Source organism: Corvus brachyrhynchos, unplaced genomic scaffold (assembly GCF_000691975.1).
Source record: "Corvus brachyrhynchos isolate BGI_N302 unplaced genomic scaffold, ASM69197v1 scaffold317, whole genome shotgun sequence".
NCBI classification, from domain to species: domain Eukaryota; kingdom Metazoa; phylum Chordata; class Aves; order Passeriformes; family Corvidae; genus Corvus; species Corvus brachyrhynchos.
The window spans coordinates 137,797-154,280 of record NW_008239295.1 but is presented as its reverse complement, the minus strand read 5'-3'; the positions used below and the strand labels follow the sequence as shown (position 1 = coordinate 154,280).

At 43.2% G+C, this 16,484-nt stretch overlaps 1 protein-coding gene across 1 annotated transcript in view; it reads right to left on the bottom strand.

The window, feature by feature from the left end:
• Positions 1-825: 825 nt before the first annotated feature.
• LOC103619962 (fatty acyl-CoA reductase 1-like) overlaps positions 826-16,484 on the bottom strand; it is a 91,574-nt gene continuing 75,915 nt past the window's right edge. The window contains exons 7-12 of the mRNA XM_017740584.1: positions 15,948-16,063; positions 14,827-14,897; positions 11,344-11,515; positions 7,385-7,514; positions 6,400-6,527; positions 826-5,425 (exon numbers count right to left, since the gene is read on the bottom strand). Of these exons, the coding sequence (XP_017596073.1) occupies positions 5,263-5,425; positions 6,400-6,527; positions 7,385-7,514; positions 11,344-11,515; positions 14,827-14,897; positions 15,948-16,063 (780 nt within the window). The 3' untranslated portion in view covers positions 826-5,262. The remainder of the gene's footprint in view (positions 5,426-6,399; positions 6,528-7,384; positions 7,515-11,343; positions 11,516-14,826; positions 14,898-15,947; positions 16,064-16,484) is intronic.

Below are 16,484 nucleotides of genomic sequence, written 5' to 3'. Positions count from 1 at the left end.
TTTGCTTCCTTTAAAAAATGAAGATTAATGCATTTTCCCTCATTTATTTAATAGATTATTTGCCTTGATAATACTGTGCAATTAAAATGTCAGAAGAAAAACTTTAAATATTGAAGTCTGCAGGTTGCCCTTTATGTCTGTTCTTTGGAAAGAACTCCAAATTTCTTGCTGATGGCTTTAATTCATTGATGCACCTTAATGGAAAATTGATTTTTTTTCTCCATAAAGATCACACTTACATATAAAAAAGGGAAAATGATATTTTAAGAAAAGATTTGCTAACAAAATGGAAGTTACATCTTTGATGTATGCCCTGGATTTCAGGATTGGAAATAATTTTCATTAAGGAAAGGGTCATGATAATGCTGTGTCTTTTCCTCTCCTTAAAGTCTGCTATATTGCAAGGAAGTGAGAGATAATTACTAGACATTATCTACTCCTGCTTGACAGGAAACTAACAGAATGAGGTGAGGTCTCTATACTTAAAAACTAAAAATTTGGGGTAACATACTCAGGTACAAATGGGATGTTGTTCAGGGAAGCTGGCTGGGTTACTCCCAATTTTCCTTTGCTGCAGACCTGTCCCTGTGAGCTTCCACAGGACACTCACCACAGCAGGACCTTTCCAGTCTTCTGTATCTGGGTTAAAAAGTCTCATTGTCACAACTTTCAAAACTTGGGTTTCCCTCCTGTAGGTGGGGCTGCCGTTCCACCGACAGAGGTGCTGAGATGTGAGCAGATGTGCTGGAGAGGCAGCCTCTGCTCAGCTGCGATGGCCAGCAAGTAACCACCTCCTCTAGCACACCAAGCAGTGCAAAGTGACCATAGCTTTAAAATATTTTGTTTTATTAAATGTTTCAAATAACATAAACATCATATTAACAATTTTATGGCTGAGGTTCATGTAATTTGTGGTTTGATAATTTTAACTGATTTGAGAGCTCAAAAGATTACACCTTAACATTAGAAACTCTGTAATTAAGATTTTTAACAGGAAGTTGTCTCATAGCTAACAAGAGGATAGAAATAGCAGATAGAACCGTAGAAACTCTGGACAGTGGAAGAGTACACATTTTACTATAAACTGGGGTCTGCCAAGATCATGTAAGGACAAGAAACCTTTTGTAAGTGGCTTCATGTTCATCTGAAAAAACAATTCATAGTTGGCTTTTATGCAATAGAGAAAAGTGGGATAGTACATCTTTAATTATTCCCCAAATATGCTTTACTTTTTGGATTTTACTGCTCTTAAGTAAATCTGTACCACTTTCATACCAGTATTTAGCACCATGTAATGGGGTGTTCACTACTTACCTTCTGGGGAATGTTATTTGCTCTGTGCTAGAATAAGGGGTCCAATTGTACTAGAATTGTACAGAAAGTTCATCCTTGCTTTCAGCGGTAGAACGTCAACGCTGGAAGAGCAACAGCATGCTTTCAACCATGAAGCTGTAGCTTATTTACAAACAAAAGGACGCCCCCCTCCCTCTTTTCCCAGTTGCTTATTCATGATAATGACTCCATTAACAACTACAGGTTAGGTTCCCTTTACACTGGAAATGAGGGTATGTTTTAATTGCTTTGTTGTGAACTGAAGTGGAACAGGGCACGCCAAACAAGCACAGCCTGGCATTTCAGGATGAGCTCCACTGCTTTTACCCCATCTGTTGTCTGGTGCTGGAAGATGCAGCTGTACACACAGGCAGATGTACTCATGTTTCCTTAGAAAATGTAAAAGAACGTTTCTGCAGGAGGTGGGTAATGGGCCAACAACCTGTGATTTATCAGTGTGTCTGTTACCCCTCCCTCCCTACTGTGGAAGAATTGTTTCTTAACAAGGAACAGAGGAGGGTGGAGGGGTAAGAAATTTTATTTTATAAGTAACAGACATGCTGGAGATAAACAGCTTTGGTTGTCACTCAAAAGGCAGCTAAAACATGGATTAATTGTAGGGATTTGCTGTGGTTTGTTTGTTATCGCTGTTAATTAAAAAAAGATACTTGTTAATTGCAAGCTTCTGCCCATTGCTGACAGTGAAATGATACTCAGTGTTTTCTTTCAGATGTTTTCCCCAAGGCCTGGGTTTCTTCAGAGCACAAACAAATCCACTGAGGAGCACAAAGTAAACCATCAAACATCAGCCACTGCTTGAGGTGAGAACAAGTTTTTATGCCCAGCTCCCTGTGCTGACAGTCACAACTGGCACTGAAGGGCGACTGCCACACATCAGCCCCCACACTGAGGCTTTCTGAAATATGTCTGTGCTTCAGACAATCACCTGGAAATATCTCAAGCCACAAGAAAATGGATTAAAGATTCAAGTTCCCCTGCATGTTACATGTGTGTTAAGTTAACAGCTTGATCCGCCCCAGGCAAGGCCAGAGCTCTGGAGCCAGCTGCTGGCAATGCTGTGTGGGCTACGAAAGGTCTCCAGAAGAGCAGACACCATCTGCAACAGCTCTGTTTTTCCAACCCAAGCAGCTCCTGCTGGTTTTTCAGGACTGAGTAGCTGCTTTTCTGTGGCTGTTTCTTTCAGCAAAATGCTGAAGAGCCTTAAAATGCCACACCACCATTGTTCTGAGTGAAGCACCTGTTTGTGTGTTCAGAAGACCACATCTGGATATGCTCAGCGGAGCAAAAAATACACCTCAGACTTGTTGGGACAATACAGCCTGTGCACACAATTGTGAATGCCTGGCACAAGTAGGGAAGGGGAAGGAAAGGTGGGACACTTTATTCTCAGGGGAGCTGACTGATGTAGGTGTAGCAGCTCTGAACCTTTGACTTTTCTGAGACCCGAACTTTTGTCTGTCACGTGCACAGCCCAAAACTTACGATCCCCTTTACTGTTGCTTCCCTTTATCCATAAGGCAGGCACTTGAAAAGACTTTTCAGGATATGAGTTGAAAGTATTTCCTAATGTTTGAGTGGAAGTTAGCTTCCAAGTGATCTACAGTTTTGGTTTGCTTTTTTTTAGCCTTTCCTATGGGAGGACTGCAAGCTGCCTGATGACCTGATTATGTAACTGAGGAAATGCACTCTTCCTGGAAGAATCCCTGCAGCAACCTGCCTCAGCTCCACCAAGGTAGCGAAGTACAATGCCAAAACCTTCACCAAAATGTTGCTGTGGCAGCACTGGACAGGGAGCATTGGTTCCCAGCCCCTGAACGGACAGCTCCAGGTTTCCCAGACGGTGACACCTCGAAGAGCACGCCCTGAAGCTGAAAAAGGAACACTTAACGACCAGTTTCACTAAGGAAGCACATTTCCAAGGCAAGAGCTTCAGAAATTTGCATCTTTGTAAACTGGGTGCTTGATCCATTTAAGCACAGATCGAAAGTCAGTCGTGTGTGACAAACACAGAGGTCTGTGGCAGGCAGTGCCAGAGCCCTGCCATCCTGGATGCCATACTTCTGGTCAGGTTCTGCTGCAGGCATCCTTTAGCAATTGCTTGGAACAAGACCTCTGGGGCATACAGGGGAAGATTAATTCCTTGCACGTTTAAAAAGATTTCTGAACCAGCTTGAAGGCCTCAGATATAAATACACTGTCATAATTTGCTCTTGCCTTCACTGCCAAAACCAAGTATAATTTTTGAGGAATGCCAGGTTTGTAAATATTCTGCTTTTCCCAGCTCACAAAAGAGCAACTGTGTCACTTTGTTGTGTTTTTCGTGTAGCATTACTTTTTCAGACAGCTGGCATGACACAAGACTAGAAAAACTGGGTGCTGCATTGTTTCAAAATCTAGCTGCTTTGAAGACTGATCATCTTAAAAGTGCTTATTCACTGTTATCTGAATAAAAAATATTTCAGGGTTAGATTTGAAAAAATCTAACAAAAATCTGAAAATCTGACAACACAGTAATTTGTTGCTGTTGTTGCACCAGCTACTTTGAAGAAGTCTCTTTCTCTCTGCCCCCACAGGAATTTATAATTCACTACAAGAAACAAGGATCTCCAACAGCCATGAGCATTGGGAAGGTCCTTGGCTTCCTTTCTAAATCGCAATTTAATTCTAAAATTCTGAAAAATTAAATTCTGAAAAATCTAAATTGCAGAAAAAAGTGTGTTACTGTCATAGTGCATGACTGTTCTGACGGAGAAGTCAAAGAATCACAGAGCTGTTTAGGTCAGAAAAGACCTTTAAGATCATCAACTCCAAAATTTAACCTATTCTTAACAAAAACAAGTTTCAGACTTTTTAATGCCTCCTGACAGGAGTGGCAGCAGAACAGGCCAAATGATGTTTCTTCCATGTGTGTCTTTACACTTTCTTTGCCAGTGGAAATGATCAACTGCAAAGTGATTTAGCTTTAATGAAAGCTCAGCATCAGTTTTGAGCTACAGGGAGAGAGATTTCCTGCAGGGGAAAAAAAGACCTATGCCTCAAAAGTAATGAAGAGTTTCTGTATTCTTCTTCCAATTTTTAAGAAGTCTTCTCTTCATTCTCAGGGTTAATACAGCATTTTTCAAGATCCCAAAAATGTTCCAAGTAAATGTGATAAATGCAAGACCAGGAATTTCTTAACAGACTGAAACGTTAACCACAGGGAGAAAAGAAGACCTCTCTGTAAGAAAGCAGCTTGTGAGTGAGCAGAGTTAACACAGGCGCATGAATTCTATGTGTGTCTTCAGGTATGGCTTGAAAGCATCAGTCCTCAGCAGCAATACAAGACAAGATCTGAAAACTGTTCCATGTGTTCACTGGCCTCATGTGACTGATCTTTCCCCCTCCTAAGTTTTGAAAAACTGAGAAGGTGCAATTTGTTTTTTCAGTAAGGTACCATTTCACTGAATGAGAATGAAGGAGCAGCTGCTTTAGGAAGACCACTTACAGGTTAATTTCCTTGGCTGGGTCTTCTCTGGTGGCATCCTTTTCTTTCAAGGTCATGCTTTAAATTTGCCTCTTTTGAGGAAGAAGATGGGATTAAGATAGCCTAAGGAGTAGTACGTGGGAAGACAATAACTTTGGTTAATCCTTACTCCTGCACATCAGACTCTAGATGGGGGGTCCCAGCTTGACCTGTTCCTAAAGCTTCAGTTATGGCTTTAAAAATCGGCCTGGTCCTATGGAAGAAAAGACCACCATGTATTAAAGCATTAGTTAAATTAAAAAGGTGAGCATGTAACAGTGCACAATAAATGACAGCTGCTGTTGGAGGGAGTGGATTTTTCTGCTACTTTCAGACCCCAATGCCCACAGTTGCTGATTAGAGGAGATGGAGGTCCTTCTGAAGAGGCTGGTTGCTGACGGATGGCTTCAGTGCCTGAGGGTGCTGGATGCCCTGAAGTAGGACAGGAACTTGTAGCAGAGGCTGACCACAAAGTACCAGATGTTTCGAGCCATCTGAGACCTCGCGATGAAGATGCGCCAGATGATCACGAGGAGGGTGGTGTTGAACGCGTATCGGATGTTCCTCAGCCTGGGAAAGAGGAATCTTATCAAGAAACACACAAACAACAACCAGCCCCCTCCATTTCCTACAGTGAAATTCGGGAACAAATCCTATACACAAGTGGCCCTTGGGCTTTTTGCCATTCCTGTTTTAGCAGAGACGCTGTGCAGGAGTCCTTGGTCTTGCCAAGGACTGTTCTGAAGCTGGCGCACAGGGAATAGTTCATGGGACAGGTGGAATAGCTGTACTGGAATTCTTTCTTTTTCTGTACACGCAATTTCAAACCAGAGCAAAGTCACGTGGAGAGGTTTTTCTTTAGGACAGTCTGTGTCCAATACTTTCTGCTTTGGTTTCCTATATTGGCTATTTCTCACTTTGCAGGATTTGGGGCAGGCTAGAGACAACTTCACAGGAGTTGATGAGCAAGGTTCTCATATTTGGGTGAAACCTTGTCTTTAGAGCTGTGAAATTACTTAACAATCATAAATGGCCTTCACTGTTGCAACACTGCAGCACTGGCATTTTTTATTTTTTGGGGGGGGAGTGGGTTAGTTTACAGCATCAATTTCAGTGGTACTACTGAGTTTTTCAGATCCTCATGATCCTATCTTCTTTCTGTAAAGCAGAAGTTTCTGCAGTTCTCTAATTCTCATGTTCCCAGTGCTTGACCAAGGGAAAAAAGACACCTAAAGACCTCAAGATTTGTTTCATTTTTATGAGAGCCCTTTTTATCACTGCACCACAGCACACCATCTGAGGCAGTTAGTAGTCCATTCCTGAGGTCCTTATAAACCTCCTAAAAATGATCCATGAGCGAGGAATTTGTTTAGGATTCCTTGCTATGGCAAACTATTCCCTTAGTCTACATTTGTAAATACTGACAAACCGCTGCGGTAAGAAATAAGTTATTTATCTCCATTTTAACCAATACTAACATAGCTAGAATTATTTTCCCCAAAGGTAGCCAGGAGCTCCTAACCTTGTCCCTGGGTGTGACTTACTTCCGTAGATGCTGCTTTGCTGCTGGAATGCCAGCCATGTCCTCATTTAGCAAGTACTTCTTAGCACCTATGCAGTAGCTCTCGATGTACTCTGACCAGTGCAGCTGGCGAACATCGAAGTTGTATAACTGGGATTTAAAGACAAAGAGCAAAAGTTGAACACCAGAGTTCAAAACCAGTTCACTTGAAGCATCAGTTCTTCATTGATCTCTTTTCCTGACAAGGCCCTCTCTCTGAGATTCTCAAAGCCACCGAGTTCCCAAGCACTGCCAGACTGTGTTTCACAGCTGCTGATTAATGTCCCACCCAGCTGGGAATCTGGGCAAAGCAAGCAGAAATGTAGTGGTAGTTGGCAGAAAATAAAGGTGTTTATTTTACAGGTAGCAACTTTTCTATAAATACATGTATTTGCACACACACACACACACACACACACATAGAATCATGGAAGAAAAATGGCATTCCACACAGGCAAACAGATTCAAATTAAAACTTCCACAATTTTAACGTGTCACTAGAATTATGTGTAAATAAATTAACTGGACATTGAGTCAACAGGTGCCTCTTCATTACTGTTACTCTCAGCTGTGCTGCATTTTCTTTTGGCAGCTAGATCAACAGAAGTCCAGGAAATGGGTCACTTTGGTGTTTGACATAAACACAAACTTGTTGCAGAGCCAACTACCCCAGTTCATTTTAGGTGCTCATACTGGACAAATTGTTAGCAAGCTCTCAGGCATCTGTCTGCCTCTTACAGCAAAGAAAGGCTTTGTAGAGAGGAGAAGTTTTCACAGAGTAGGTTGGGTTGGAAGGGACCTGAAAACATTCTCCTGTAATAAACAGAAAGCTACTGAAATAAATTATTTCAGCTTAAAATCAATTCCAATCATCTAGATATCATTTAAAAGCTCAACAATACCCCAAAAACAATTGCTGCAGATGAACAGAATCTGAGATTAGCAACCCATATTCAAGACATATCTACCTTTTTGTCCTCTGTGTTAAGGTGACTCATTAGCATATTCATATTATCTGAAGACCAGTTCCAGGACTGGGTGGAGAAATACTGCAGGAGTGTCATAGACTTGTGCAGCCGATTGATGATCTTCATCATTCTGAAACAAGGGGGAGCAGCAGAGGTGAGCAGAAGTCTGACCTTATGCAGAAGCTGTTCATTTGCATTTTCACCAGTCCAGGTGAATAAGCACTGCAATTCCTCCTGAGCACTGCCCTGCTGCTCACTCGGCTGAGAACTTGCTCAGCAAGTCTGAACTACTCCAGCTGAGCTCTCCAGCCTACAGCTACCCAGCTTCTATTGTTGGCTCCAACACGGGTGCAAATTTGTTTGCCACTGATGTCCAACTCAATGGTCTGACCTAAACAAGGGCTGGAAGCTGCATCTACCTCATGTACCACTGTGGAGGGAAGAGCCTGTGTGAGCTAGGATGAAGTCTGCACCACAAAGGTGCAGTGCTTCTGTTCCCAAGGTGGATACTTCTCTTTCAGCCACAGGAATTCTCTTCTGCTCCCAAGCTTGAGTTGTGTACCGAAGCAAGGCTCTGATTTTTGGCATTAGCTCCAGTACAGCAGTGACCACATCCGCAGTATGGACACTGAGGTCAGAAGTCATTTGCTCAACTTTGGTTTTCAGACAGAACCAAAGAATCACAGAATGGTTTGGGTTGGAAGGGATGTTAAAGATAATCTCGTTTCAACCCCTGCCACAGGCAGGAACACCTTCCACTATCCCAGCTTGCTCAGAGCCCCATCCAACCTGTCCTTGGACACTGCCAGGGATGGGGCAGCCACAGCTTCTCTGGGCAACCTGTGCCAGGGCCTCAGCACCCTCAGAGGGAAGAATTTCCTCCTACCTAATCTAAATGTACTTTCTTTCAGTTTGAAACCATTACCCCTCATCCTATGATTATGATCCATTATAGAGTCCCTCCTCTTTTTTCCCACTGGTCTGCTTTGTAAGTACTGAAAAACTGTTGTTAGGTTTCCCTGGTGCCTTCTCTTTCCACGCTCAATGGTCCTGGCTCTCTCAACCTGTCCTCAGAGGAGAGGTGCTCCAGCCCTCTTGATCATCTTTATTAAGGCCCTCCTCTGGACCCACTCCAACAGCTCCAGGTCTCTGGTGGCTTGCTTCAGGGACATAACTGCTTAAGGACTTGGAAATGTAGGTTCAGGTCCTCTCATGTATCTTGGCCTTTTCTTACTAATTTTTTTATATAAAAGTGGATGACAGTAATGCTGTCCTACCCTGCAGGATTATTTTAGTTGTCCTAGTGGTCATGAGTACAAAAGGCCTCTGGCAGTTGTTTTAAAGTGTGATGTACAGGGCTCAGTCAATCTTAAGAGGACACCACATCCTCTCACACTGGGTAAGGGCAAGAGAAAGCATTAAAAGGCTGATTTTTGTGGAAAACAGAGCTGTTTTCATGCGAAATTTTGAGCTGTCCAGAGGGTAACACAGTTGCTGTGACAAATAAAAGGCAGCAGTCTGGGGGAGAATGGTGCCAGGCTGGCCTCTCCCCACGCAGACGTGACTGCCACGGCAATAAGCCCTCAGCAGAGCACAGAAAGACACAATGAGTTCATCAGCTCAGAGCAGAACTGTGCAACTCACCCAAAGCAACTGGAAAGAGCACTAAAACCTTAGATAGGCACTCCTTCTTAAAGTGGCTTTCATTTTAGAAGCAAAGCAGACCATCAGATTAAAGGAACCTTCATTCTGAATAATTATGTGCATGTTGACTGAATGCAGTTTATCTGAACTGCTTTAAAATTATTTCAGATTAATCTTCCTGTGTAGGGCAAGCACCATGGGGCAAAGCTTTGTGAATATTTTAATACATTTTAGGAACTTGGGAAAAAAAGTATGCAGCTAGATTGCAAAGATCTGAAGCTGCCCTTCAAGCTGATTCCCCAAAATCTTTAAAGTGTTTAGGACTAATGGAAACTGCCAAAAAAAGAAAGGATAAGAGAATCAACTCTTTAATGTATCTGGAAAAAATTCTTCCCTGTGAGGGTGCTGAGGCCCTGGCACAGGTTGCCCAGAGAAGCTGTGGCTGCCCCATCCCTGGAAGTGCCCAAGGCCAGGTTGGATGGGGCTCTGAGCAAGCTGGGATAGTGGAAGGTGTCCCTGCCCGGGGCAGGGGTGGAACTGGATGATCTTTTAAGGTTCATTCCCATCTAAAGCAGTCTGTGACTCTATGATCTGAAGAGGTGTGTGTAAAAACAGTGTTTCATGTCAACTGCCTGAGCTCAAATGTTGTGACCGCTTTCCAAACACTGACTAATAATTAGTGCGAAGGAAAGGTCTTCTGAAAAACATCGACTGAGTAGAAACATGGCAAAGATTTCTTACAGAAAGCCTCATCCTCTGCTGTGGAGGAACTGAGAGGAATAAATTTATGAGTATTAGCTCTCACTGTAACCACACTTCAGACGTGCATTTTGTCTTCCAGAAAACTGTTTACAGCAATGATTTCTGTATTTGCTCCCATACAGAGCCTTGCACAAGCAGATCCTCAGGTGAGACAGGACTGCCCCAGGAGACTACTAAGGACATAAACCACATTATGCTCACAGTCATGGATGGATGTGCAGCACTCACAGAAACCATTTAGGGCAGTTTTGCTTGACATCTGGTAATTTATGTGAAACGAGTTTACACCTAAATAAGTCTCTCTTTTTATTATTTGATGTGGTTTACTGCCCTTGGACCATAAAGGTCTGATAATCAGGCAGCTGAGAAAAGAAGAAACAATGAGCTACTACTGTGCTTTCTACCACACTGCCGCAATACCTGGATGAGCTGAAGTAGTGTGTAAAAAGAAAAGGACAATTACATTAAAAAAAAAAACAAACCAAAAACTTGGAAAACTCACAACTTCATTGGTGAGTCACTTCTGCTGAGGTTGCAAATCTTAAAAGTTCAGAAGATCATGCTGAGGTCTGTTTGACATTTAACTACAGCATTGCAGGCAGTGTCCACTGGTTAATTATGCCTATCAACTTCATGAAAAGAAATGTCAATTTTAATGGCAGTGCCAAGACCTTACTGCTGCCCATTTCAACAAAGACTGGATATTCCAGCTTCATTTTCAGTTTACCTCTGTTTCTAGGGTAATTCTTTCCTCCTGGATAACTGGAAGTCTTTTAATGGACCAATCTGCCTCCGTAGCAGAATGTCAGGGATAAATCAGAGCAATGCCAGGGATTTCCTTGCAAACGCTGAAACCAGCTTTCTAGCTAGCAGAGGAGCACAAGAGCAGCTGACATCCACACGGTGCTGGCATCCTGTTCTCACATTGCACAATAAATCCTGCTCTGTGGTGGCAGGGAGTAAAGGAGGACAATGTCTGGAGTAATGTTACTTACAAGAGGATTCCTTCTACATGGGACATGGATATTGGTGTTCCTCCAAGCCATACCACTGCCAGGGCTCAAATACCCCCTGTAACAGTGAACTGCCCTCCTAAACACAATTAGAATTTGATCATACTCAGAAACAACTGCTTCCTAGATTTCAGGGCTGGAAACAGCTACTTAGGCATCTGATTTATGGGGGAAAAAATACTAACTGGTATGTTCTAAACCTTGCCAGTCTCAAGTCCTTATGCAAGCTCATGCCAAATAGGGGTGATCCCACTGGAAAGCTGAAGTGGTAGAGATCTGGATACAGAGAAGACAGAGGACTACCAGTCCTCCTCTGCCTTGGGAAGCTATGAAGTGTGTAAAACTGAGTTCAAAAGATGTTCTGTTCTCCAGGTGGTGGGAAGGGCGCAAGCCCTAGGCTGTGCTTAGCTACAGCTATGCATTTTCCTCATTTTCCTCAAGACAAGGGAACGGGAAGAAGCTCAAGGATTCCAGCTCTCATTGCTGGTTCAAGCTCTGCTCTCCACAGGAGTGCAGGAGGCTGAGGGCACCATTCCTTACCTGGGCTTTCTCCCCGTGAGCCTCATGTACAGGTCGTAGAGGATGGCAGGTGCCTTGTGGCTGACAGTGATCCAGTACTGGTTTATCAAGTAGCTGGAGGTCATGTGAGCGTTGGGTGTTCGGAAGGCCTGCTCCAGAGGGTTTCTTTTGAACGTGGACATGACGTACTGCCCTGCAAGGGAACAGGCATTTCTCACTGGCAATCACTTCCAGCTGGCCACAACCACGGTGCAGCACAGCCCAAGTTATTGCACTTCACACCTCCAGCCCATAGCTCTCTGAACTGTGTCACTAGAGCTTGGACATGCTTTTGTCCCTTCTGCCATGACAATTGATGGCTCCACCTATTGTCTATTTGAAACCCAATCCTGCTCCAGATGTAACAGTGGCAGAGAAAAACCTTGCCAAAGCACCAAAACATAAAGGAGGAAAAGCAGACAGCTCTAGGAGCTTCAAGGAGCTGCAGTTCTTCTTTCACCTGCAGCAGATGTTAAAGAAATTGGTAAGCGCTAACATTTCTTTAGATCACTGAAAGCAAACTCTGATCTGCTAGCATAGAATAAAAATGACATTTCTAATTTTCAATCAGATTTTCCAAAGGGCTGATGTCTGAGTTAGTCTGTGGCTTACACACACAGGGTGATACCTTTAAAAAGACTTCATTACATCCTTTCAGACCACGTCTGAACCACCACCAAGTCTCCCTGTTTTCAGAAGACCTCTGGATGCTCTAAGGCAGCAAACTGTCTGGCATTCTTAACTTGAAAACAAACGATAGGGTGGGAATCTCCCATTCCCTTTGCATGTTAAGGCACAAAATATGCTGGGTCTGAGCTCTGCCCATGGCAGAGTGCCACAAATTGTCATCTAGACGTGCATATCTGGGGCATTTGCATATTGCAGAGGCTTAATAGAACTGCAGTAGATAAGTATAAGACTGTCATCCTAGGGACTGATAAACAGATGGTGCTCCTATTCCTGAGCACCAGTGAGCTCAAGAAAGAAGAGTATGTGGGCTTTTTTCACTTTTTAAAAAATTGATTTGAGAGTTAACGACATAAGTCTGTGCTCATATTATAGTTTAGTCTCTAAGCTTATGTTACAAATAGAAAATCAGATGAGAATTTGCAAGCCACAAGAAACATCCAGATCATCCTCAGATAAGCAGATTCCTATCATAACATTCAGGCAGGACTCTCCAGTGTCTGTGGTCAGCTCATTACTGCACTTCAGGTAGTGACTTCTTCTAAGAACCCCAAACCAGAACTTTGTCACCTCTAGAAGCTACTGCAACAACTTAGTGGGTGGGTGGTCTTTCCCCTCCAACCTCAACACAAAAATGCAGCAGCAAATCCTACAGCTCAAAGGCAGGTTCTGCAGGGGGGAGAATCAGACACAGGTCTCACTCAGTTAGACTATCAAGAATAAATTGAACCTCATTTTTGCCACACTGAACACCATTTTCCAGCCTGTTTTAGGGTTTCGTTTTGAGGAGAAACTGCAAGAAGTACTTCACAAAGTCAGACTAACCAGATTCACACTGCAGCAAAGCAGAATGTGCTTCTTCAAATTAAAATTTAGTTGTTTGACCACATCTTTGTAACAGCAGGGAAAGTAATAAGAAAGTAAGGAAAAAAAAAAGCCCAAGGCATAGCATTATTTGGAAAAGAAATCAGTTAAGGCTCCTTTTAACACTAGGAGTTTTTATTTGTGTCTGGAGAGCTTTAGAAGGAACTGCCTTGCAATGAATGTTTAGGTATAAACTCTCTTCTAGGTATCTTTCTCTTCCCTCCCTCCCTCCAAGCTCATCACCTTGGTACTCAAAGCGTCACCATCTCAGTCACTTCTGTTCCCAACCCTCGGTATCCTCAGCCCAATCCAGCCTCAATTTCTCTGTTTGATCCTTCTCCCCATGAAAAATCCCTACTCTGTTGTGTCCACCTGTGACTCCTACAGCAGGTCCTGGTGTCACCTGGCCTAACCAGGTAGCCCAGGCACTCCCCTCTGCAAACCCCATGTTTGCTTTGCATTAAAATGCTCAGTCCCGTGCCAGCTGACTCCCATTCCCCTCCCTGGTTTCTCAGCAGCTTCCAGACACGCAGGACCCTCTACCCTGGTGACCAGTCACACACCCTGACTCCTTGAACAGAATTATGTCTATTCCCAAAAAGAAGTTGGTAGGAGACTGAATTGAGGATTCAGACTGGATGACTGCAGTTGTAACATTGTGACGCAGTAAATCTTTCCCAAACTCATTTCTTCAGCCATGCAACATCTCTAAAGGCAAAATTTTTCACTTTAATACTCCCTCCTAATTCTCTGCAGCATGCTGCTCTCAGGAAAACCATGGCTACAACATGTGGTAGAAAGAGCTTCATAGTGTCACCCAAGGAGAAAATTTTGCCTTCAGTCCCATCACACAGCTGAGCTGCTCGTGGAAGCTGCTGCTGCTGCACCCAGGTGATTTCATGGCTAAATTCACAGTTATAAGCAGAGGAACAGAATAAAATCAAAGACAATGCACTAATACATTGCTGTTTTCATCAGTAAATTTACACTGAAAAAGGGTTAAGAAAGGCAAACCTCAGAGAGTGGTGCTATGGTGGCTTTTGCTGAAGTAGCAGCTGAAGAGCTTTGCACCCACTCCTGTGAAAAAGCCACAGAAGATTTGTGACTAACCACATTTTATCTCTCATTAAAAAAAAAAAAAAGCCAGGAACGGGGTGTGATGTTCTCAGCACTCAGCCAATTGCTGAAACCTCCTCCCTGCTAGGCCACTTGATCAAATATCATGGTTAAGACAATTATTCTGTAAATGCAATTATGGTCTGATTCTCTGCTGACTTAGTTCGCCATGTAAATAATGCAAGGGGAAAAGCAAAGCCAAGGCTGAGAGATGGAGTATTTAAAGCACAAAGATATGAATGCAGGGGCAATAGAAAGTAAACTAGGCCCTGTACATCTGTCCATGAATGTATTGACTGTACACAGTATTTCACAGTATACAGCTGAAACAAATTCTGCTGCTTGGCTTCAGCATGAGTTTTTCTCTGCAAGGGTGTCAGAATCTGTCTCCCTTTCTTTCACCCCTGCCTCCCTTGAAGAAAAGTCAGCCATGAAAATAATTTGATTTTTTTTCCACTGACAAAACTCACAATCAAAATACAAACTGTTCTTGAAGCCCACGTGTTATCTCAGTGTTTTCCTCCTCAAGTGCACACCTGTTATTTCTGTTCAGAATTTTCTGATGGGCAAGAAAGACCACTTCGCCTCCATAATATCACAGAATCCTAGAGTGGTTTGGTTTGTAAGTGCCCTTTTCCTCACAGGACCCTCATCCACAGCAGCTGGGCCCCCCAAAATGCAGTTTGAATGGCAGACACTGAATGCCACCTAAACAGTGGAAACAATTCTTCAAAGCCTGTTTGATATCTGACAGTGCAAGGAACACTGTGGATGTTCTCCATTTAAATGAGACCTTACCCATTTCTCCCCAGAAGAAAGGGTTGATTCCCCCTGTTGTGCAGTTGTACACCAACAAGTTTTTTGGTCTGGAAAACAGAAAGAAGTATTATTTTGAGAAGTGAAGAAAAAGTCCATTTCTTAGGGAAGGGATTACAAAATCAATCAATTTCAAGAAAATTCCCAGTTTAATACCAAACAAAGTCTGGGTTTTGTGGTGTGGAACTAAACATGGATCACACTGGTTTTATTTCTTTCTTCAACGTAAGTGAAGAATTAATCAAACAGTTTTCTTGACCTAAGCCTGCCTTACCAAGGGTGTCAAGTGATGACATCAATACAGCATTTTTCTTACTGTATACTTGAAAACTGCACAGTTTTAATTTGGTGGTTTTCTTAATAATGCTTTGAGGGGAAAGCTGGTGAGCTGCTTTTCAAGGTCCTTTTAGGATCCTTATTTAGCTTACTGGATGTAGCTCTACTCTCAGCTCAGAGGGCGTACTCTGTCTTTCAAAGTAAAACACTTCTGCCTTTTATTTGCCTGGGTTTGATCTCTCAAGAGTTGCATAAACCTCCAGAATAATGAATGTGGTTTATTCTCTGTACTCCTACCTAATGATTAAAGACCAGGCCAGAGGTTCACAGGACAGGAAAGAGCCTAAATCCTTAATGTCACTTCTGCATACCCTTCTCAACAGTGCAAAGAAGGGATATTTTTTTAGATCATATAACCTGTAAGCCCATAATATATTTATATTGTGCAGTGTTTCCAAAGGAAAACACGCAGAGCTTTTTTACCAAGAAAACTCCTGAAGACTCTTGAAAAGCAACTCAGTGAAAAGGAGGCCCAAAAAACCACTGCTGCAAAGCTCTTGGCCTTCAGAGGAGTGACTTCTGAGAGGCAAGAAACAGGTTCTCACCCATAGCTTTAAAGATTTCCTAACTCCAAACCCTGCCTTTATTGCTTCTTCTACACTTTCAGTCCTTGCCCACCCACAGGGAGGAAATGCCAACCAGAAAATTAATCAACCAGCCTCTTGCATGGGTTTTTAATCAGCTCCTGGTTCCCTTTAAAGTGCTGGTGAAGGGACCAAACATTCCAGGTGTGTGGCCAAACAGGAATGCAACGAAACGGGATGAAGTGCACAACCGTGTACCACCCGGCTGCCAGCGTCAGGTTGATGGCGACGTCGACGGGAATCATGTCTGCCACTGCTTCGTTGTTGGCAATGACGGTCCTCAGGATCCCCTTGCCTGCCTGTGGGACACAGGGAGACAGGGAAACAGTCACCCACTTCAGGCTGGGCTGTGATTCAACTGGCAGGACTCCAGCAGCGTGCACTGGGGACAGGCCAGCATGGTAGCAGTTTTTTCTGCTGCCGATTATTTGGTTTCTGTGACAACAAAGAAGGATCTCCTGCGGATCCCGCTGTCCTGCACTGTCAGAGGAAGCCTGGGAACATGATGATGCCTGTGCTGTGTACAGTAAGAAAAGCTGGGGCTCTTAATTTAACTCATTATGAAAGAAATACCTTATGAAAGAAATGTATCTGAATTTGCTGATGTGAAATTCCCAGTGATGCCTGAAAGTTACAGGCACCTGAGTGTCCCTCAGAGACTGCAGTCACTTTGGAAATGACACCAGTGGGCCTTTTGAAAAGTTGATTACCTTTCCTTTG